This window comes from Heptranchias perlo, chromosome 44 (assembly GCF_035084215.1).
Source record: "Heptranchias perlo isolate sHepPer1 chromosome 44, sHepPer1.hap1, whole genome shotgun sequence".
NCBI lineage: Eukaryota > Metazoa > Chordata > Chondrichthyes > Hexanchiformes > Hexanchidae > Heptranchias > Heptranchias perlo.
Window position 1 is genome coordinate 3960906 of NC_090368.1, and position 24179 is coordinate 3985084.

At 52.9% G+C, this 24179-nt stretch overlaps 2 protein-coding genes across 4 annotated transcripts; both read right to left on the reverse strand.

Moving 5' to 3' along the window:
- Positions 1-3139: 3139 nt before the first annotated feature.
- On the reverse strand, positions 3140-10649 carry LOC137306746 (circadian-associated transcriptional repressor-like). Of its 3 annotated transcripts, none has more exons than XM_067976115.1 (5): positions 10144-10649; positions 8377-8452; positions 7535-7613; positions 6115-6241; positions 3140-4639 (listed from the first exon to the last, which is right to left on the reverse strand). In XM_067976115.1, exons 1-5 carry the CDS (start codon positions 10630-10632, stop codon positions 4136-4138), a joined length of 1275 nt encoding a protein of 424 aa, XP_067832216.1. In that variant the 5' UTR covers positions 10633-10649; the 3' UTR covers positions 3140-4135. The 3 variants fall into 3 exon arrangements, with proteins under 3 accessions (XP_067832216.1, XP_067832215.1, XP_067832217.1); XM_067976114.1 differs by having other exon boundaries at positions 3140-4642; XM_067976116.1 differs by having other exon boundaries at positions 3140-4680.
- Positions 10650-16991: 6342 nt separating this feature from the next.
- mrps21 (mitochondrial ribosomal protein S21) lies at positions 16992-20278 on the reverse strand. The gene is made up of 2 exons (XM_067975940.1): positions 20142-20278; positions 16992-17403 (listed from the first exon to the last, which is right to left on the reverse strand). Exons 1-2 carry the CDS (start codon positions 20222-20224, stop codon positions 17223-17225), a joined length of 264 nt encoding a protein of 87 aa, XP_067832041.1. The 5' UTR covers positions 20225-20278; the 3' UTR covers positions 16992-17222.
- Between the last annotated feature and the right edge of the window lie 3901 nt (positions 20279-24179).

A 24179-nucleotide genomic window follows, 5' to 3' on the forward strand; every position in this document is an offset into this window, starting at 1 on the left:
GCGCTGTCAGAAAAATGTGTCACAGGAGTTGAGAATTTTAAGAGAGGCATTGCACGCACCCCAATAGGGCCTGGGGTCCTGGGTTACCTTCAGCAGTGAAGTGTATTTGGGCGGGAGGGGAGGAACAGGAATGAAATTTACTGCAATCCACAGTCCTGCAGCAAGGCCTCGTCGATGGAAGTCCTTTCTTTTGTCTGCTAATGTCTCCTCCCACAGATGCTAGACCTCCCTCTTGTCACCTCTCCCTGGACAGTGCAGCAGCGGCAGGGCCCGCTACAAAAGGGCAAGATCAGGTGGTGGGGGGGGGGGGGGGGGCCAGGGCTCGGCTGCGACGCCCACCACAGTCGAGCAGTCCCGCTGCCGGCGGCTTCAGGAGAAGGAGGGGGGAGGGGAGAACACTGGTGCGACGCCCACCTCAGTCGAGCAGCCCACTGTGTGGGGGGGGGCTCGCGCCGAGGAGGGCCGCTCCACGAGATGCTGGGGGGTGGGGGTCTCCTAGGCACCTGCCCGTTAGGAGACAGGGCCTTCAGGAGAAGGAAATGGTGGGGGGAGGGGAGGGGGGAGAACACCAGTGCGATGCCCACCACAGTTGAGCAGTCCCGCTGCTGGGGTTCACGCCGAGGACGGCCGCTCGCGTGAGAGGCAGGGGGGGGTCTCCTTGGCATCTGCCGTGCAAGAGATAATGCCTTGGAGCAGGGCGGGAGGGGGGAATACTGCCAAATAAAGAGAGGGCTATTCGGCCTAAGGTCACTGGGCTCCTCTAGTCAAGAGTTGACAGTGGCAGCTGTGTTGCCAATGCCGACCGGAATCATCACAGCCGAGTGCACTCAATCGCTCCCCCACAACAATCATCGTCTTCATCCACGTGACGTCCTTAAAGGGGCTGTCTGCCACTCCACCGTCTCCATGGCAACTAATGTGCCCGGAGAACCTGCAGCTCCAGGGACAAGGCCTTGATAAACCGCGCTGCCGAGAGTGGGGGGGGGGGGAGACAAGCATGGGCCTCAGCCCCCCCTCCTCTCCAGCACTGCCGCTGTCACTTTAAATTAACATTTTGATTCAATTTGCACTTTGCGTTCTCTCGCTAGGCCACAGGCTCCATGGGCCTAAGCTGCCCCTCCAACGCATAGGGGAAAGCAAGTAGGATGCTAGGATTAATAAACAGGGGCATACAGTACAATGGGGACCCTGGGCGTGTGTCAGTATTAATAGGGGGTCACCAGGAGTGTGTCAATATTAACTGGGGGTCACTAGGAGTGCGTCAGTATTTACGGGGGGTCCCCAGGAGTGCGTCAGTATTTACGGGGGGTCCCCGGGAGTGCGTCAGTATTTACGGGGGGTCCCCGGGAGTGCGTCAGTATTTACGGGGGGTCCCCGGGAGTGTGTCAGTATTTACAGGGGGTCCCCGGGAGTGCGTCAGTATTTACAGGGGGTCCCCGGGAGTGTGTCAGTATTTACAGGGGGTCCCCGGGAGTGTGTCAGTATTTACAGGGGGTCCCCGGGAGTGTGTCTGTATTTACAGGGGGTCCCGGGAATGTGTCAGTATTTACAGGGGGTCCCCGGGAGTGTGTCAGTATTTACAGGGGGGTCCCCGGGAGTGTGTCAGTATTTACAGGGGGTCCCCGGGAGTGTGTCTGTATTTACAGGGGGTCCCGGGAATGTGTCAGTATTTACAGGGGGTCCCGGGAATGTGTCAGTATTTACAGGGGGTCCCGGGAATGTGTCAGTATTTACAGGGGGTCCCGGGAATGTGTCAGTATTTACAGGGGGTCCCCGGGAGTGCGTCAGTATTTACAGGGGGTCCCCGGGAGTGTGTCAGTATTTACAGGGGGTCTCTGGGAGTGTGTCAGTATTTACAGGGGGTCCCCGGGAGTGCGTCAGTATTTACAGGGGGTCCCCGGGAGTGTGTCAGTATTTACAGGGGGTCCCCGGGAGTGTGTCAGTGTTTACAGGGGGTCCCCGGGAGTGTGTCAGTATTTACAGGGGGTCCCCGGGAGTGCGTCAGTATTTACAGGGAGTCCCCGGGAGTGCGTCAGTATTTACAGGGGAGTCCCCGGGAGTGCGTCAGTGTTTACAGGGGGTCCCCGGGAGTGTGTCAGTATTTACAGGGGGTCCCGGGAATGTGTCAGTATTTACAGGGGGTCCCCGGGAGTGTGTCAGTATTTACAGGGGGTCCCCGGGAGTGTGTCAGTATTTACAGGGGGTCCCCGGGAGTGTGTCAGTATTTACAGGGGGTCCCCGGGAGTGTGTCAGTATTTACAGGGGGTCCCCGGGAGTGTGTCAGTATTTGAATGGGAAGTCTAACACAGCAATGTCCTGAATTCCCTATTGGATTTATTAGTGACTCTCTTATATTTATGGTCCCTAGTTTTGGCCTCCCCCCACAAGTGGAAACATCTTCTCTATGTCTACCCTATCGAACCCCTTCATAATTTTAAAGACCTCTATCAGGTCACCCCTCAGCCTTCTCTTTTCTGGCGAAAAGAGCCGCAGCCTGTTAAATCTTTCCTGATAGTTTAACCTCACACAGTTCCTGGTATCATCCTTGTAAATCTTTTTTTTGCACCTTCTCCTGTAGCTCTACATCCTTGTTTAAATATTAGACTGGGATGGGCCATTAAAGAAGCGATTGAACTGTAAAATAGAAATAACACTCAGACACACACATATACACACTCGCACGCACTCGCACGCACACACTCGCACGCACACACTCGCACGCACACAAACGTACACACACATACGTATACACACGCACGCACACATGTATACACACGCACGCACGCACACGTATACACACGCACGCACACGTATACACGCACGCACACACGTACGCACACGTATACACACGCACGCACACACGTATACACACGCACGTATACACACGCACACACGTATACACACACGTATACACACGCACACATATACACGCGCGCACATATACACACGCATATACACACGCGCGCACACACATATACACACGCGCGCACACACACATACACACACGCGCACACACATACACACACACACGCGCGCACACACACGCGCACACACACATAGATATATATACACACACGCACACATATATACACACACACATACACACTCAGAGATACAGACACAGAGCTAGAATTCCACCAGAACCTTTATTATCATGGGGATTTCTCCCGTTACAATATTCTAACGTCGCGTCACATTCCGTCTACTTTCACTACGACCACATCGTAAATCTAACCAGCGTGCCTAAGACAGACGGTGGGGAGGGGGAGTCTCCTGACCCGACAGGCGCTATTTTAGACAGCTTGACGCCTCCGCGATTTTGTCGGAGTCGTCAAGCCGTCTAAAACAGCGCCTGAACCGGCCAGCGCTAATTTTAGGGACCCCCCCCCCATCCCCCCGTGTGTGTGAATCTTGTGGGAAAGTGATTTAGGGAAAACACCAAGACAATCGGGTAAACCAATTCCACACGACAAATACACACACACACACACACACACACACATTTCAAAATGAGGAAGGGTTTTTGATGGAGTAGGTTGTAAGTGGAAGACTGGAGGTGGGGAAAACCGGGAGAGACACAAAAATGGGAGTCCCGTCCCGTCCCCCTCTTGATCACAAACACACGCGTAAACAAACTTCCCTCATTCTAAATTATTCCAGTGTTCTCTTCCCCCCCCGCCCCCACTCTACGAAACAAAAGCTACTTTCTCCAAGACGGCTAATCACCTGTCCTCACTGACCCTTGGTTTACAAGCGGATATATAATCGCAGGGTTTGAGAGCGAGCCCTGATGAGTTAAGGACACTTGAGGCAAGTCATTATCCAGAACTCACTCCGCAGACGCCCAACGGTCCCGGCCGTCTGCCCATTTTGAACGTCCGGCCGGATGGTCATTGATCACATTGCTGTTTGTGGGATCTTGCTGTGCGTAAATTGGCTGCCGCGTTTCCTACATCACAACAGCGAGTACACTTCGAAAAAAAAATGTATTTCATCGGCTGTAAAGCGCTTTGGGACGTCCTGAGGTGGTGAAAGGCGCGATAGAAATGCAAGTTCTTTTCTTTCCTGAATTGAGCTGCCTCGCGATACCGTTAATCCCCGTCAGTCCTCACTTCTCTCTCCGCCTCTCTGCGGCCTACGACGCAGGCCTTCCCCCCCCTCTCTCTCGGCGAGTCTCCCAATTCAGACGCTCGCTCCCGAAGGTCCAGGGGGGGGGGGAATCCAGGCTCGGGAAAACTGAGCGGAATTGCTGACCGAGCTGCCGTCGCGGGCGGTCCTGCTCCTCTCCGGTCGCTGCCCTCTCTCTCCCCCCCCCCCCCGCCCCCATCGGAGGACCGACAACCGCCCTCCAGGGCTGGGGGAAGAGCCCGTTGAAATGGGGGTAGGTTGTGGAAGAGACCAAACTGTCCTGCGTGACCGAAGCAAGGCGGCAGAGCCCTGTGTTGCCCCCTTGGTGTGGCGGGGGGGCAGGCCCCGGGCTTCCCGCTGGGTGCTGGGGGTCGCGAGCCTCCCCCGGGCTCCGTCCTGTAGCGTCGGCCAAAGGCGGCCGGACTCCGCCGTCACTGAAGGAGCGTCCGCGCGAGGAGAGAGGGGAACTCGACTCCCAGGGCTCGCTGGCGTCTGACGAGCTGCTCGCTGCCTGCTGGGGGGAGGCGAAAGGCAAAGAACGTTCTGGAACAACTGATCCCGGCAACAATTAATCGGCACAAGGCCACGGTTACGGGTTCAGCCCCACTGTCGTGTTCGGAGCTACGAGGGACTTCAGTTACGTGGAGAGACTGGAGAAGCTGGGATTGTTCTCCTTAGAGCGGAGAAGGTTAAGGGGAGATTTAATCGAGGTGTTCAAAATCATGAAGGGGTTTTGATCGAGTCAATAAGGAGAAACCGTTTCCAGCGGCAGGAGGGTCGGTAACCAGAGGATCAGATAATTGGCAAAAGAACCAGCGGGGGGAGACGAGGAGAGTTTTTTTTACGCAGCGAGTTGTTCTGATCTGGAACGCGCTGCCTGAAAGGGCGGTGGAAGCAGATTCAATCGTAACTTTCAAAAGGGGAATTGGATAAATAGTTGAAAAGGAAAAATTTGCAGGGCTACGGGGAAAGAGCAGAGGGGAGTGGGACTGATTGGATAGCTCCTTCAAAGAGCCGGCACAGGCACGAGGGGCCGAATGGCCTCCTTCTGTGCTGTATCGTTCGGTAGAAAGGACATTAAAGCCGTAGAGAGTGTACTGCGTAGATTCACCAGGATGTTGGGAGACGTTGAGGAGACGCTGGGAATGCTGGCACACTGGAGCAGAGGAGGATAAGTGGAGATTTATTTTTTTTAAATGATGAAGGATTTTGATGGGGTGAAGAGGGAAAGGCTATTCCCTCTGGTTGGGGAGTCAGTGACGAGGGATTATCAATTTAAAACGGTCACTGGGCGGGAGGGTGGGAGACATTTCTTTACACAGAGAGTTTGTTACCACAGGGAATAGTGGAGGCAGAGACCACTGCAACTTTTAAGGGAAAAGCAGATAAATATCGGAAGCAGAGGGAGTTACAGGGCTATGGGGAGGGACCGGGGCAGTGGGATTCATTCCCGATTGCTCTAGTAAAGAGCCAGCACAGACACAATGGGCCGAGTGGCCCCCTCCTGGGCTCTATGGTTCTTTGAGTGTCCTCTCCTGAAGGTGTTGACTCTTGTTGGGGTTCAGGTTCCACTACCCTCTGGCGCCTCGCCCCAAGTCAACGTTCCTCCGAGTGCCACCCCCCGGCGTTTGACTGTTGGCCAGCTATTCACCCGCGGGTGGCCTCGCGGCCGAGCCCCGAGACCGCACTGGGTCCGAACGCCCGCCCGCTTTCCGACTGTTCAGCCGTGGGTGGCCGAGCCCTGAGCTCGCCGTGGTCCGAATGACCGCCCACTGTACGGCTATTCGCCCATGGGTGGCCTCACGGCCAAGCCCTGGTCCGAATGTCCACCCACTTTCCGACAGGGGTCACCGGGCAGCAACCCTGGCCGATTTTCCCTTCTCAAATCCAGGGGTGGGGGCTGGGAGGGCGGGGGGGCGCAGAGGCCCAATTGTTAACAAGGCCGTGTCTCCGTCACTCGACCCCTGACCCATCAGGACCACATACCTTCCTTGTGGAGCGTTCAGTTCCTGCAGGCCCGCAGCCTTCGGAGCTCGGCGTTGCCGTAGTAACATGGGGGAACCAAATCTTCAGCATCATTTCCACTTGCAGGAGGGTCCCTAAATAACGCTCCCTGTATTAAAGGGGGAAATGGGGGGGGAAATAAAACAGCGTGAGCCACAAATCTTGAATATTCGTTTTGCGGTAAAGTTTGCTGATGTCCTCATTTGCCCAGGACAGTCCATATTGTGCTCAGGAGCAGGAGCCTTGGCCGATTTCCCCCCCCTCTCCCTGGACAAGGATGTGGAGAGAGGCCTCTGGAATCAGGCCTCCTAGGCCCCACACTCTTTGGAATTGTCTCCCACAACCCCTCCGTGTCCCCCTCCTCCCTTTAAGGCCTTCCTTTAAACTCGCCCCCCCTTTGACCTTTTGATTGCCCCTCCTAATCTCCCCTTCTTTGGCTTGGTGGCCATTTTCCTCCTGCCTCTCTGAACGACCATTTAAGACGTCGGCTGTGGGTGGCTCTCCCTCGCCTCCGAGTCATAAATCGTGGGTCCAGGGACTTGAGCCTCGTAATCCAGGCCGACACTCCCAGCCCAGTACCGAGGGAGCCAAATTTGTGCACAGCAAGACTCCACAAACAGCAAATGAGATAAATGACCAGTTAATCTGTTTTGGGTGATGTTGGTTGAGGGATAAATAGCGGCCCCAGGACGCCGGGGAGAACTCCCCTCTGCTCTTCTTCCAATAGCGGCCGTGGGATCTCTTCCGCCCACCTGAGAGGGGCAGACGGGGCCCTCGGTTTAACGTCTCATCCGAAAGACGGCACCTCCGACGGTGCAGCACTCCCTCAGTACTGGCACTGGGAATGTCGGCCTGGATTACGGGCTCAAGCCAGCAACCCAAACTCCTGCTCATCTGTTCCTCAGCCCAGATTCCTCGATAACTCTTATGGCTTCAAAGCTACTCCACAAAAAATGTCAACAGTGCTCGGCCGGACGCGCGCCCCCGCTGGCCAGACGCGCGCCCCCGCTGGCCAGACGCGCGCCCCCGCTGGCCAGACCCGCGCCCCCGCTGGCCAGACCCGCGCCCCCGCTGGCCAGACCCGCGCCCCCGCTGGCCAGACCCGCGCCCCCGCTGGCCAGACCCGCGCCCCCGCTGGCCAGACCCGCGCCCCCGCTGGCCAGACCCGCGCCCCCGCTGGCCAGACCCGCGCCCCCGCTGGCCAGACCCGCGCCCCCGCTGGCCAGACCCGCGCCCCCGCTGGCCAGACCCGCACCCCCGTTGGCCAGACGCGTACCCCCGTTGGCCAGACGCGTACCCCCGTTGGCCAGACGCGTACCCCCGTTGGCCACTCGCGTACCCCCGTTGGCCAGACGCGTACCCCCGTTGGCCAGACGCGTACCCCCGTTGGCCAGACGCGTACCCCGTTGACGGCTTCTGCAGAACCCCCACGATCCTCTGGAGCCTGTCCGTGGCCACGCTCTGCTGGAAACTGCTCAGGCCTGAAAAGGTCAAACAAACAATCACTTCCTGAGAACGGGAGTTCAAATCCCACCGTTGGCAGTTTGAGAAATCACACCGAATTTTACAGCACAGAAACAGGCCATTCGGCCCAACAGGTCCGTGCTGGTGTTTCTGCTCCACACGAGCCTCCTCCCACCCTCTTCATCTCACCCAAATCAACAAATCCTACTATTACTTTCTCCCTCATGTACTTATCTAGCTTCCCCGTAAAGGCATCTACGCCGACATTTGGATTCAGTATGAAGAAATATGGAAATAATAAAAAAGCTGGCGTCAGTCAAGTGACCACGGAGCTGTCGGATTGTCGCAAAAAAAAAAACCCCAACTGGTTCACGAATATCCTTTAGGGAAGGAAACCTGCCGTCCGTACCCAGTCTGGGGCCGATACGTGACTCCAGTCCCCACATGGTTGACTCTTAACCCGGCTGCATCAAACCCCATCCAGCGGTTCAAGGCGGCGGCCCACCGCCACCCGAGGGAAAACTAGGGACGGGCAATAAATGCCGGCCTTACCCGCATCCTGAGAATGAATTCAAAAACCACGAGGGCGCCTCCCCTCGGAAGTGCAGCTGGAACCAGTGGCTCAGCACATCTGGTGGGGCGGGCGGGCGGGCGATGGGAGATGAACCGTGACCTTACGCCGTACGACGCCCCACACGGGACGAACCGTCACCCCACACACCCACCTCCCCGTCCTCCGCCCCACCCCTCCCCACGCAAATATTTAAAGCTTGCCCTTACCTTTCTCGTACCTTCCCGTCTTCAGCCCGTTGAGAAGGACAGTCAGAGGCCTGATGAACACTTGAAGCTCACTGCACTGCGACCCCCGCACCCCAAAAAAAAACATAAACGAGTAAACAGAAGGTGGCAGAAACGTCGAATTTTACAGTGCAGAAACAGGCCATTCGGCCCAACTGGTCTATGCTGGCATTCATGCTCCACTCAATCCTCCTCCTTCCCTGTTTCATCTCACCCTCTCAGCAAATCCTTCTATTCCTTTCTCCCTCATGTGTTTATCTAAACGCATCTATATTATTCGCCTCAACCACTCCATGTGGGAGCGAGTTCCACATTCTCACCACTCTCTGGGTAAAGAGGTTTCTCCTGAATTCCCGATTGGATTTATTGGTGATTTATCTTATATTTATGGCCCCCCTAGTTCTGGTCTCCCCCCACAAGTGGAAACACCTTCTCTACGTCTGTCAAACCCCTTCATAATCTTAAAGACTTCTCTCAGGTCGCAAAATACAGATGAGAAAGACTTCGAGCCCAACCAGAAAGACCCTCCCGTCTCCCGCCCTCCCCCCCCCCCCAAAACCAGTTGTTTGGTGCGATTCCAGGGTCTTTCGTCCACTCTCCCGCCCATTCCACATTTTAGTCACTCTCTTGGACATCAGTCCTAACTTTGCTCCCCCTCCCGATTTAATCCATTTGCTCCCCCTCCCGTTGCGCGTTTAACTGCCCTGACGGACCCTCTCTGCAATCTGCTAAGTTTAGTGGCCAGTCCTCGGCCAGGTCTGTGATATAAGGGAGCGGGGCAGATCTTAGCCCAACCTCAGCACAGAGCCCAGATCAGCCTTCCGTAGAGTAGAGTGAATCAGATCTTACTTTGACAGCACCTTCCCTCTCTTGCATCTCTGCCATCAAGAAGAACAACAAGCAGAAATGAAGTAGGAGCCGTCCCGACTCAGCAGATATCACAACCGCAACTTGCCTTTAACGTAGTAAAACGTCCCCGAGGCGCTTCACGGGAGCGTAAATCAGACAAAATTTGACACCGAGCCACATGAGGAGATATTAGGACAGGTGACCAAAAGCTCGGTCAAAGAGGTAGGTTTTAAGGAGCGTCTTAAAAAGGAGGAGAGAGAGGCGGAGAGGTTTAGGGAAGGAATTCCAGAGCTTTAGGACCCAGGCTGCTGAAGGCACGGCCGCCAATGGTGGAGCGATTAAAATCGGGGGATGCGCAAGAGGCCAGAATTGGAGGAGAGCGGAGATCTCAGAGGGTTGTAGGGCTGGAGGAGGTTATTGAGATGGGGACGGGAGGGGCCAGGGAGAGATTTGAAAACAAGGATGAGAATTTTTTAAATCGAGGCGTTCCCGGACCGGGAGCCAATGTAGGTCAGCGAGCACGGGGGGGGTGATGGGTGAACGGGACTCGGTGCGAGTTAGGGGGGGGCAGCAGAGTTTCGGGTGAGCCAGAAGTTTACAGAGGGCGGGAGACCGGCCAGGAGAACATCGGAACAGCCGGAGTCTGGAGGCACGCATTCCTTCAACGTCACGCGACTCTGTATCCAGGAATTCCCGACCCTACGCCACCGTGGGAGAACCATTGCCAGGGGGCTGCAGCGGGTGAAGAGGAAGGCAGCCCACCACCATCATCTTCTCACAGGGGCATCAAGGGGATGAGCAGTAAATTCCAACCTTGCCAGCGATCGCCCACATCCAGAGATCAAAAGGAATCAATTCCGGAACAAAAAAAAAAGAGACAATAACTGAAATTCTCCAAACCTTCTGTGCAAAAAGGAGGTCCCCTCTGGTCTTGACGTGAGGCGGCCGTTCAACCAGCGCGGTCCCATTCTGTCTGGGCTCTTCCCATCTCCTTTTCAGGCCCCTGCTCGCGAACCTCTTGGAGCATACATGTTGAGCGGCGAGGCCTGCCAGGCCAGCGCCGGCGGGCAGCAGCTTGGGGTGAGCCGCGGAGGCAGAGGCGAAGTAGATGTTTTCCCGGGGCTTCTTGAGATGGGAGGCCGACATCGGGTGCGGGATGAAGGCCTCGGGCCTCGCCGAGGGCCCCCGCCCGGCAAAAGCCGCGGCTCCTGCGATAAAGGGGGAACGTTCTCGCAAAGGAGGCCCCCTCCGCCCGTCCAGGCGGGGACCATTCCTTAGATCCGTCTCTTTGGCCCGTTCATCGGAGTCGCTGTCCGAAAGGAAAACGTCACAATCACCGTCCTCCTCGCTGGTGGACTCCCGGGAAGCTCTACTGTCAGAAGAATCCATTTGAAAACTTTAAAACAGTTTCTGTAAAGCCAAAAGCACAACACAGTTTAGGACCTGCAAGTTGCCCACGGTCAGTTGTGAGTCTTTTTTTCTTATTTTAATAGGCCGGATGGTGACGGAATCGGGAGAAAGGTTTCCAGAAACTCACTCCACCGCGCCACCCGATGGCCGGAATCCGCAACTGCACGGTCACGGGTGACTGTTTACATACAAGATTTCCATTCTCAATGCTTACATAGGCAGTTTTAGTGTTAAATGTTGACACGGTTTTCGGTTAAAAAGACTTGCATTTCTATAGCGCCTTTCACGACCTCAGGACGTCCCAAAGCGCTTTACAGCCAAAGAAGTACTTTTTTGAAGTGTAGTCACCGTAGTAACGCGGCAGAAAAATTGTGCACAGCAAGATCCCACAAACAACAACGTGATAACGACCCAGATAATCTGTTTTCAGGCGATGTTGGTTGAGGGATAAATATTGGCCCCAGGACACCGGGGAGAACTCCCCTGCTCTTTTTCGAAATAGCGGCCGTGGGATCTTTACAGCAATGGGAAGTTGGACCAGCAAGGTAACCTCAAAACATGGGCAAAAGGCTCCTTCCTGCTGAGGTGTTGTGCCACAGGCCACCAGCTGCCGCCTGGCCCACTCCACTTACAAGCCGAGCAAGTGCCCACTGGCTATTCGACTGTGGCAGACCTCACAGCCTCACCCAACACGTGTGCGCATAAATGATCTTGCCTCCGCTACATAAAGAAGACATTTGCATTGCGCCCTCTCAAATATCTCGACACGCCCTACATGCGTGGGAACAGGGGGAGTTCCTTCTGCCCCTCCAGCCTGTTCCACCATTCAATTCAATAGGGTAGATGTCACGAATATAAGAGAGTCACTAATAAATCCTATAGGGAATTCAGGAGAAACTTCTTTACCCAGAGAGTGGTGAGAATGTGGAACTCGCTTACCACATGGAGTGGGTTGAGGCGAATAGCACAGATGCATTTAAGGGGAAGCTCGATGAATACACGAGGGAGAAAGGGATAGAAGGGGTGGGAGAGAAATTGGTGGGAGGAGACGCGTGTGGAGCATAAACGCCAGCACAGACCAGTTGGGCCGAATGGCCTGTTTCTGTGCTGTAAATTCTATGTAATATATATATACACACCTTGATGAGGCTGTGATGTCTGTATATATATAAGGATATATATTCACACACACATTTACCTGTGCATGTACATCCCCAGTAGGGGTCACAGGACAGTGATCAGGAGTGGCCGATCTCCCCTCCTCTCCCTCAGCCCAGGTAGGTAGGGCCAACTCTGTGGATAAGTAGGGAATCAAAAGCAAAAATACTGCAGGGGCTGGAAATCGGAAATTAAAACCAGAAAATGCTGGAGAAGCTCAGCCAAGTGAGGCAGCATCCGTGGAGAGAGAAACAGGGGATCTCAAGAGTTCTGACCACAGGGTCTTGGACCTTTCTTTCTTTCTCCCTCCACACATGCTGCCTGACTTGGCTGAGCTTCTCCCAGCATTTTCTGTTTTTCTAATCTCAGTGGAGAGCGGGGTTCGAACCTGGGATTTTGCTACAGATCAGTCCCGGCGCAGCTAGTGACCGGACGAAAACTGACTGAGCAATTGGCCAACATTTATATTTTGGTTTTAAAATAAAATCAGAGAAAGAATGAACTATCCCCCTCCCCAAAAAAAAATAGTCCTAATGTTCTGTTTACAATTGCTTTGTTTCTTTAAAGGGATCCTGATGGCGTGGCGGGTATTTAAATGACGGGAGGCGGGGGGGGGGGGGGGGAACATCAGCTTTAAAGGTTGATTTGCTTACAGTATAAACAGTGGTGCTGAGCAGCGGATGGCGGGGGGGGGGACGGACCAGAGCCGTTTCCAGCTGCTTTCGAGGCTCCCAACTAGCAAAAGAGTATTTCAGAATTAAAGAGCCAAAAGAGAGTGAGGGGGGGGGGGAGAGAAGTGCCTTTTAAAGTGGCCCGGGGATGCGATCAATCGGTCTGAGGCATGAAACTGGGTCTCTTTGTTACAAACGAGACAGCAGCCCGAAAGGGCGGGGCTTCCTCAAGAGAACCAGAGAGAACAAAAGTGTTTGTGGGGGGGGGGGTGAAAAAAAACATTTGTATTTAACAGCAATAAGGGAGGAAATCCTACATAACAAAACTAATAAATCTAACTACCTGGCCCGACTCAGGACTGCGGTGCCTGGGTCCACAACTGCTTAAATCTCAAAGATATTCTAGGCAAACAGCAATTCTCCAGAACAATAGGGATTTGACGCTCTCCTACTACAAACCCCTCCCTCCCCACCAGCGAAATCGGACGCCGAGACCTCCTGACGGGCGATTTGCAAACGATGGTCAAAGTACATCCCCCTTGATCACAAAGCGAATTTTCAATTCAAAATTATCACATTTGAAATCTCACCAGAAATAAGAGGCAAATCGAATAAACGTACAAGTCGCATATATTCTTAACGCAAATAAATATTAATTTCTACATTTTCGGCTGTATAAAATCATTGCATGTATTAGAAAATGTGAACACTTTAAAAAAAACAATTAACTTTACTTTTTGGAAAAAAATACTGCACTTGCAATATTTGTTTTAAAAGATCAATTAGCCCGTAGTCTTGTCTGAGAGAAGACATTTACCTGAGGAAGGAGGAAGTCTCCGAAAGCTTGTGAATTTAAAATAAAATTGCTGGACTATAACTTGGTGTTGTAAAATTGTTTACAACTTTAACAAAGGGGGGGGGGACAAACCATGGGTCGGTCAGGTTATTTTAAACAAAAAGTTGCCTGATTGAAAGAAAGCTGTGATGAATGGGGAAGGGGATTCTTTTTACCTTGTTTCACTCGGCTCAGCTGGTGTCTCTCTCCCTCTCTCTCTTGCCCCCCTTTGTTGGGTTCTCACACTGAAACTGATCGATGCTGCAACACGTGTATCTCCTTTTGCATGTAGCAGTTTCTCCCGCCACACGTGTATCCCCTTTTGCATGTAGCAGTTTCTCCCGCCACACGTGTATCCCCTTTTGCATGGAGCAGTTTCTCCCGCCACACGTGTAGCCGCCTGTGCGCTGCCGGGCGTCCCGCTGCTTGGCCGCACGGGAGGGGAGGAGGCGAGGAGGGAAGGTGGGGGTGGGGGTTGTGTGGAGGGGCTACCGGGCCGGGTCCGCCCCCCTTTCCCCTTTTTTTTTTCTCCTTCTCCCGCCAACCTCATTGCTTCCTCGACACGGGAGGCTTTCGTTCAAAGGACACTGTTGCAGACGCACGGGGAGGAAACCGGAGGGGACACTTGGCAGCGTCTGCTGGGGGGGGGGGGGGGGGGGAAAGAGATTAACACGTCCGTGTTTTTTTGGGGTGTGGACGCTCCCTCAGAACTGGGAGATATTACAGATGGGCAGCATTTGAAGAGGGAACAGAATATGGGGGTGGTGAATATGGGGGATATAGGAAGGAGGGGGAGAGGGGTGGGGAGATGCATGTGGGGAGAGGTGATGGGAGGGTCAGTGGGTGATATGGGGGGACAATGGGAGATATGGGGAGGGGAGATATGAGGAGAGGCAATGGGAGATATGGGGAAGGGGATCAGGGAGATGTGGGGAAGGGCAATGGGAGATACGGGGAGGAGCGATGGGAGATATCGGGGGCGATGAGAGATATGGGGAGGAGGATATGAGGAGAGGCAATGGGAGATATGGGGAAGGGGATTAGGGAGATATGAGGAGCGATGGGAGATATCGGGGGCGATGAGAGATATGGGGAGGAGGATATGGAGATAGGGGGATATGGGGAGAGGCGATGGGAGGGGGAAATAGTGGGTGGGGAAGCGGATTGGAAACCCGACCACACAGAGAACAAGCAGCAGAATGACCTGTAAATGTACTTAGGTGGAGAACAGTACGAGACAAAAGGGTGGGGGGAAGCAGTGCTTGGGGTGAGGGGCCCTGCTGCACCCTTGGTGTCCACCTGCTTTTTTGCCAGTTTTTGATATTTTCCTATCTCCACAAACCTCCTCCTCCCCCCCCCCCCCCACCAATTTAGCTACTCAGAGACCCTGTGACTCCTACAATGTCTTTTATTTCCTTGATTTCTCCCTTTTGTCTCGTGTGAATGACACTGCTGCCGTTTACGCATCTCCCGCTCTCCACCTACGCAAATCCCGGGTCATTCCGTTTTGTTTGCCGTGTGACTGGTTGTCTTTCCCCCCTTTGTTCTTTCCCCCTGTTGTTCCCTTTTAAATGCTGCTCGTCCAGAACACCTTCAGCTCCGGGGAAGCGTCTGTCCGTACCCGCCAACTTGTGTCCTCTCCTCCGCTGGTGTTTGGCCTCTCGATTGTTTTCAGGGCTCTCTGATTAAGTGATTGAAAGAGGCAGGGAAGGGGAGTAAGATTTCTCCTCCTCTCTCACCAGTGCTGGGGGGGGGTTTCCCCCCCAGGCACCTACATCCAAGTGGCCAATCTTTACGGGGAAAATCAGACAGTGAGAAATCAGAATATTGTTCGGCCATGGGGTGCATCGCAGCTGTAGGTCATCCCTAGGTTAAAGGGGGGGGGGGGGGGGGGGAAGGAGGAAAGAGAGAACATCAGCCAGGGGTGCCGGTCCAACTATTCCCTATCGGAACGGAGGTGGGTCAGGATTGGGCTCCGTGGTGATGCCACTTGCAGTCAAATAGCCGGCTGACGGACTTTGTTGAGGAAAGGTCACTTGCACGCAGCACCTGTAGAACTGCACGTCAGTGAGGAGTCAACTCCTTCAGGACACAGAGGTAGAGTCACCATTAAACATTGTTCTTTATTGAGCCACTTTTATAAGGAATTTTACATAAAATTTACAGCACAGAATCAGGCCATTCAGCCCAACTGGTCTATGCCGGCGTTTATGCTCCACACAAGCCCCCTTCCACTGTTGTAACGCAGGGAAACGCAGCAGCCAATTTGCGCACAGCAAGATCCCACAAACAGCAATGAGATAATGACCAGATCATCTGTTGTTTTTTTTTAAGTGATATTGGTTGAGGGATAAATATCAGCCCCAAGACCCCGGGGAGAACTCCCCCTGCTCTTCTTCGAATTAATGGCCGTGGGATCTTTTACATCCACCTGAAAGATGTTAGCTGCTGCTACATCTATGTTACGTGTAAATGCACAATGCAGTTGGGTAATAAGAGGGCCTAATGTTTCTGTTACAGGGATTTGATTTATTTAAGAAATGGCCAGTTCGAATTCACTCCAGTGGCTCACTAGATTATGAAGCAGTTTCTGGGTCATTCAGTTTAATTCATGCAGTCCCTGAACCCTGGAGCAATTCTACTCTGGCTTCTCCCCTCCCCCAACCTCTATACTGGCAACACAACAACAAAAAGGGGACGGGAATGTTCTCCTCGACAGAGGAATGCTGCACCTTCCCAGAAACTCCCAACTCAACCCCACGTGTCAGCTGTGGCTCGGGGGGGGGGGGGGGTCGCGCTCTCGCCAGAGTCAGGCGGTCGTGGGTTCGAGCCCCACTCCAGAGACTTGAGCACAAAATCCAGGCCGACACTCCCACTGCAGCACCGAGGGAGTGCCGCACTGTCGGAGGTGCCGTCTTTCGGATGAGACGTTAATCCGAGGCCCCGTCTGCCCCTCTCAGGTGGACGTAAAAGATCCCACGGCCACTATAATCAAGGAAGAGCAGGGGAGTACTAAGAAAGATGATCTGGTCACCATCACATTGCTGTTTGTGGGATCTTGCTGTACGCACACTGGCGTTTCCTACATTACAACAGTGACTACACTTCAAAAGTAGTTCACTGGCACATCTTGAAAAATAAATGCAAGTCTTTTTTTCTTTCATGTTCTCCAATATCTCGCCTGGAGAGGCGGTTGTTTACGTTGGAGACTCAAAACTCAGTCGCCCTTATTCAACCATGGGTGGCATCACAGTCCCTTATTCAACCACGGGTGGCATCACAGTCCGGCTCACTCTTGTTCTCAACCCATCGGCTGCACTTTCCAGCGGGAGTCACCAACAACTTGCATATTTATACAGCGCCTTTAACGTAGCAAAGTGTCCCCAAGGCTCTTCATGGGAGCGTTGTCTGATAAAATTTGACACCGAGCCACATAAGGAGATATTAGGACAGGCGACCAAAAGCTCAGTCAAAAAGGTAGGTTTTAAGCTGCACCCTTAAAGGAGGGGAGAGAGGCGGAGAGGTTTAGGGAGGGAATTCCAGAACTTAGGGCCCAGGCGGCTGAAGGCACGGCCGCCAATGGTGAAGTGATGGGAGTGGGGGATTTGGAGGGTTGTAGGAGGTTACAGAGATAGGGAGGGAGGGGGGGGGTGAAGAACGACTCGCAGCGTTGGTTTTGCGGAGTCCACGTTTTTATTCAGAAGCGCGAAGCACAGCTCCGCTCGACCAAAAGGCCGAGCCTCCTGCTACACATTGTCCCGCAGCCCGAGTCGGACATTCCGAATAACACGCACGACTCAAACCGCAAAAACAGAGAGTCACTTGTTCCCCTTCCCACGAGAGCAAAACCACAGGACGTGATCAAACGGGTGTCTCGCGCTCAGGATTCCCACCAGCCCGGGTACCTAGCAGCCCAGCCAGGGGTCCGTGCGGTTCTTCCTCATCAGGAAGGCCAGTTTCCGGGCCATCTCCATGTTGTAGATGCGCCGGCAGTTCTCGTAGTTCTCGCGGATGCGTTTCCTGCACGGCTTCTCGTAATAGCGCCTGCGTTTGACATCATCGATGATCCCCTCTGAGGTCAGGATCCTGGGGAACAAAAATAAGAGCGTCACGGGATCGTGAGACCCGGGCAAACTCGAAGAATTAAAAAAATTATAATTAGCCTCCCCGCTCTCTGCGTTGAAATCCAGACTGTCTCCTACTCCAATTCTTTTCCCAGGGCTTCCAAACTGTGCGACGACTCCCCTCCCTCAGTGTTTCCTCCTACAATGCACAGATTTTTTAAAACCCACCCCAGAGACTTGAGCACAGAATCCAGGCCGACACTCCCAGTGCCGGTACCGAGGGGGTGCTGCATTGTCGGAGGTGCCGTCTTTCGGATTAGACGTTAAACCGAGGGCCCTGCTGCCCCTCTCAGGTGGATGTAAAAGATCCCACGGCCACTATTTGGAAGAAGAGCAAGGGAGCTGCACCCTGTGTCCTGGGGCCAATATTTATCCCTCAACCAACGTCACTAAAAACAGATTATCTGGTCATTAGTTCATTGCTGTTTGTGGGAGCTTGCTGTGCGCAAATTGGCTGCCACGTTTCCTACATTACAACAGTGACTGCACTTCAAAAGTACTTAATTGGCTGTAAAGCGCTTTGGGATGTCCTGAGGTCGTGGAAGGTGCTATAGAAATGAAAGTTCTTTTTTACTTCTTAAAACTTGCCGTCAGTCAACAATTATTTCCCCAGACCTGCCTTTCTGATCCATCTCAACCCCACTGACTCTCCTCCCTCTCTCTAACTGATTCTTGAATCCATTCACATGACCTTCACTGGTAACTTATTCCACAACTCCATTTCCCCCCTTGGGTGAGAAAGCTTTCCTGACCTACCTTCTGACCCCTGACTCGCGAGAGAGTGGGGGGGGGGGTGGGAAAAGAAGTGAAAACATTACAGAAGAGAAACATGAGAAAGAGGAGAGAGATCTCCGGATGGTGTGGGCGGTAACACCTCCTCCACACAGGAGCAGGCACGGGATAAGTCAGTGGCTCGGAGAGAGCACGCACAGAGTGGTATCCTTCTATCTGTAGCCATCGCCCGAGGCCCATGTCAGGGAAAAGTGCTGCCTGTGGTTAAAGCTCAGACGGCAGGCATACCAGAGTCCGGTCGGTTTATTTACTGGTCCTAACCACTCGAGTGGCCAAACACTTCAGAAGCAGACAATAAAAATCAGACTTTGGGCCAGTCTCAACTGGATCGGGATTTCAACACCTGTCTTGTCATTTACTCTCCTGAAGGTAAAGAAAGCCTTGCATTTCTATAGCGCCTTTCACGGCCTCCAGACGTCACAAAGCGCTTTACAGCCAATTAAGTACTTTTTGAAGGGTAGTCACTGTTGCAATGTAGGGAACACGGCAGCCAATTCGCACACAGCAAGATTCCACAGACAGTAAATAAATGACCAGATCATCTGTTTTTGGTGGTGTTGGCTGATGGAGGAGCGTTAACCAGGACAACTCCCTGCTCCTATAATGCCACAGAACCTTTAACACGACCCGAACAGGCAGACAAGGGCCTCGGTTTATCGCCTCAGACAGTGCTCACCTCCTTCACTAGACATTGTAATACATACCACAGACCCAAACTCAGAATTCATTTCCTCTGCTTCTCCCTCCCTTGGCCCGCAGGTGAGCCATCATTCCCTCTTTCCACACAGCAGACTTCAAATGTTTATTGAGGTCCCCCAAGTGGCCCGACCATTCGACCCAGAGCATCGTTTGATGGTCCTTCACCATCTCCTGGGAGAGGCGAAGACCCAGATAAGAAACCAGGCTGATTAGTGAACAAAATCTGGAAAATTCCTCTCCACCCCCCCACTTAGCTTCTCACCCTCCATGGCCTTGCATCCCCCACCCCCCCAATCTCAAACCTCCTCCAGCCCTACAACCCTCCGAGATCTCTGCACTCCTCCAATTCTGGCCTCTTGCGCATCCCCGATTTTAATCGCTCCACCATTGGTGGCCGTGCCTTCAGCTGCCTAGGTCCTAAGCTCTGGAATTCCCTCCCTAAACCTCTCCGCCTCTCTCTCTCCTCCTTTAAGACACTCCTTAAAACCTACCTGTCCTAATATCTCCTTACGTGGCTCAGTGTCAAATTTTGTCTGATAATCGCTCCTGTGAAGCATCTTTGGGACATTTTACTACGTTAAAGGCACTTTGTAAATGCAAGTTGCTGTTGTTATTGTAGGTGATCTTTCATAGGGATGAGGAGGAGGCCATTCAGCCCCTCGAGCTTGTTCCACCACTCAATTAGATCGTGGCCCATTGGAATCTTTTTCTTCCCCAAGTCAAGCCGAGAGCTGGCGGGCAACCCTCGGGATCGCAAGGGGCTGTGATTTGTACCGCACGGCCGCTGCCTCTCGGCCTCTGGCACCAAAAGGGAAGCAATATTTGGGGGGGGGTTTGCAACCACCAGCTTCCACGACCCCTGGACAAAAATCAGATGGGACGTCCCGTTCCTCATCGCTGCCCGCTCCAAAAAAAAAGTAAGGACGGGAACGAGCGAGCGGACATTCGGCCACGGGGGGCATCACATCAAAGCGCGATGCCCCCGTAGTCGAATAGCCGGTCACCAAACACCGCGTGAGCGGTGTCCCCCGCCTCACGACCTCTCCCCCGAGTACCGGAGGGGCGGCCCGAGGGAGTCAGCACCACCCCCGGGGGATTGAGGGGGTAACCTTGAGGATTGGGGATTCGGGGCCTACTCCCTGGTGGGCGGGTCTGGGCGCCTCCCCGGGCCCCCTCTGCTGCCCCCTCCTCCTCCCCCTCAGCACTGACCGGGTCAGGGTCCGGTAGGCCGCCTCCACATCGCCGCCCTGAACCATCACCGTCCGCGACACGAAGCGAACGTGAGCCGCCATCCCGCCACAGGAAACGGGGGAGGGTCCGGTGCGCCGCACGGACCGTCCCGGCTGCACAACTCGTACCGCCGACTGAGGTTCCGCCGCAACAAACGTTCCTAGCGGCTCGACTCACTCCCAATGAGGCACAACTGAACCATAGGGTCCTTTTATATTACTATACTTGATTAAAAATAGTAAGTTTGAAATTAAAAGCAATTTATAAACTTTATTTGATCATCTGAAAAGTTATTTTCTTTTTTAGGATGTTCACAATCTGACCTTTTTTATAATTTTATATCATTTCCATGATTTAATTTCTGATTTCACATTTCACTACTGGGATCTTGTGATTTTTGATTTCACATTTTCAGCACTGTGATTTTTAAAGGCGAGTTCAATGCCCTTTTAGTGTTTTTTCCCCAGGATTTTATTCCACGGCTGTTATCGATTAGGATCACTTGTCCCTTCTTGGGAATATTTAGGGAACAAGTGATCCTAATCGATATTTAGGCAAAAGTAGATCCCAGTAGTGAAATGTGAAATGAGAAATTAAATCATGGATATGATATAAAATTATAAAAAAGGTCCCCCCCTGCCAGGGCCTGGCTACAACTTGCATCTGTTGCTTAAACAGCTGCTGCTCAGCCTTAATTCCCCTGGGCTCGGAGGGGAAAAGAGTTCCCGCCCTGATCCCCATCCAGTGATCCCTGCTGGAAAGTGCAAACGTGTGGATGTTTGGGTAAAAACAAAGGATCAGGCTTGGCTGTGATGCACCCCATGGTGGAATATCCTGTCCAACTCGGTATCTGGGCTCACACATGAATAATTTAGCACCGGGGGGAACCGTAACCCAGCAAGAACCAGCCCCGACAGGAAGGAGGGGCAATTTTTTCCCCCCCCAAGAAATGGGATACAATTTCCTTCCCACGGTGCCTTACTCTGGCGCGTCTGAATCACGTCCCTCTCTGAAGCTCAACCGCAACCAGTGGGATGAACAAGGAGGGCTGTTACATTTATCAATAGTAGGTTAATCCAAAGTCTCATTCAGTGTTTATCTTTAATAGTAAAGGTTTGCATTGGCAATAATCCTCACTCACAGCCTGTCAATCATTCCCCATTCATTCACTGCCACCAGTGCGTGACTTACAGTGGGTCATTCACGGCCAGCCAGACTGACTCACAAGAATCAGTTACACATAGCCAGCCGCCCACAGCTGAGCAGCCAGCCAGACAGGGCGATATAAAAATTCTACTAAAATCTCCTTATTTAAACAGCAGTGCTTGTCACCCAATTTTGCTTCCCCCATAATTTTCACACTTCCTCCCCTGACAGCCTCCCTCGCTTTGCTCGTGTCAATTCTTCGGCAGTGAATGTTGGTATGCTATTCCTTCATGGTGGGGGGGGGGGCCATCGCGACAGGGCCCTGTCCTGTCCTCGGCCAACCTTCACGGATTTGTTCTTCCTGGCAGGAATCACGGCATAATGATCAAGAGAGGGAACCCCTGGCTGACTCCCATCCCTAGGCCAGGGATCACTACTCAGTGCAGATTGAACCTGGGATCTTCCTGGTCTGTCAGGCAATGCATTTCCTTACTAAGCCGTAGGTGGGAGCCTGGGTTGAATGATTCTGAATAAAAAATATATTCCTTAATATTACAGAGTGTCAGCACTCCTGTCCCTGAGTCGGAAGGTCATGAGTTCGAGTTCGACTCCAGGACCTAACCCAGGCCGACACTCCCGGTGCAGTACTGAGGGAGTGCTGCACTGTCGGAGATGCCGTTCTTCAGATGAGACGTTAAACCGAGGACCCGTCTGCCGTCTCAGGTGGACGTAAAAGATCCCACGGCCACTATTGGAAGAAGAGCAGTGGGGGGGGAGTTCTCCCCGGTGTCCTAGGGGCCAATATTTATCCCTCAACCAACATCACTAAAAAAAAACAGATGACCTGGGTCATTTATCACATTGCTGTTTGTGGGATCTTGCTGTGCGCAAATTGGCTGCCGCGTTTCCTACATTACAACAGGGACTACACTCCAAAAGTACTTCATTGGCTGTAAAGCGCTTTGGGACATCCTGAGGTCGTGAAAGGCGCTATATAAATGCAAATCCTTTCTTTCTTTAAATTTGTCCTTTCCTTCTATTGTGTATATTTGAGGCTGTGACGGAGATGGGAAGCTGGCTGATGGGTGTTGCTTTTCCCCCGGGAGAGAGGCGACTGTCAAAAAAGATTCAGCCGACAACTTAAGCGAGTTGAACGGAATTGATCAGAACTCAGGCTGCGTGCGGTCGCCTTGGAAACGGAATTTCACGACGCATCGGATAAAGGGAATTTGGGCACATAATCCAGGCTGACACTCCAGCTGTGCGTGATCGGGAAGCATCGTCCTTCAGAGGAGATTTTCCTGTTTCTGCGCCTGTGACTTTAAGGATGCCAAGGGCACAGGGAACGCAGCGGAGCATTTGTATTTATACAGTGCCTTTATTGTAGTAAAACGTCCCAAGGCGCTTCACAGGAGCGATTATCAAACAAAATCTGACACCGAGCCGCATAAGGCGATATTAGGGCAGGTGACCCAAAGCTTGGTCAAAGAGGTGCCTTAAAGGAGTGGAGAGAGAGGTAAAGAGGTTTAGGGAGGGAACTCCAGAGCTTAGGGTTTAGGCAGCTGAAGGCACGGCCGCCAATTGCGGAGCGATGGAAATCGGGGGATGCGCAAGAGGCCAGAATTGGAGGAGCGCAGAGATCTCGGAGGGTCGTAGGGGCTGGAGGAGGATACAGAGATAGGGAGGGGGGCGAGGGATTTGCACACACGCGGAAGATAATTTTAAATTCTAGGTGTTCCCAGGCGTAGGTCAGCGAGCACGGTGGGGCGATGGGTGAACGGGACTTGGTGCGAGTTAGGATACGGGGAGGCGGGGGGGGAGGGCAGAGTTTTGGAGGAGCTCAAGTTTGCTGAATGTGGAAGGTGGGAGGCCGGCCAGGAGAGCATTGGAATAGTGGAGTCTGGGGGTTGGAAAGGCACGGATGAGTGCGCACCCCCTAATGGAGCTCATCCGATTTTCCTGTATCCACTGCCCCCACACAATCCAGGCACACGAAGGGGAAAACCTGTCCTTTTAATGGGAGGTCCTGTCCGCTCATGTGCATTAAAGATCCCAATGCAGCTATTCGAAAAAGGGTAGAGTGCTCTCCTGGTGTCCTGGCCAACATAGCTACCTCAAGCAAAAACAGAATCATTGCAAACTGGCGGGATCTTGCTGTGCGCAAAATGGCTGCCCCATTTGCCTGTATAACAGTCACTGCGTTTTTCGAAAGATTCACTAAATGTGAAGCACTTCGATACGTGACTGAGAGAGGTGTTATGCCCCCGCATAAATACAAGCCTCTCTTTTCAGACGTTGAAGGAATGCTAAGAGTATTAGTGCAAAATCTCATATAAAAATGTTTAAAACTCCAAAGAATTTTAATCGTAAGCAAACCTTTGTCCCTTAACCAGTTACTCACTGGGCAGCTTTCAAAAAAAAAGACTTGCATTTCTACAGTGCTGTTCATGACCTCAGGACGTCCCAAAGCTCTTTACAGCCAATGACGTACTTTTGAAGTGTAGTCACTGTTGTAATGTAGGAAACGCGGCAGCTAATTTGTGCACAGCAAGATCCCACAAACAGCAATGCAATGTGATAAATGACCAGATCATCTGCTTTTAGTGATGTTGGTTGAGAGATAAATATTGGCCCCAGGACACCGGGGAGAATTACATAGAATGCACAGCACACAAACAACAGGTCCATGTGTTGGCTCCAAACGAGCCTCCTCCCTCCCCTACTTCAACTCACCCTGTCAGCATATCAACTCCCCCTGCCCTTCCTCCAATAGTGGCCGTGGGATCTTTTACATCCACCTGAGAGGTGCAGGCGAGGCCTGGGTTCGTCCGAAAGACGGCACCTCCGACAGTGCGGCTCTCCCTCAGTACG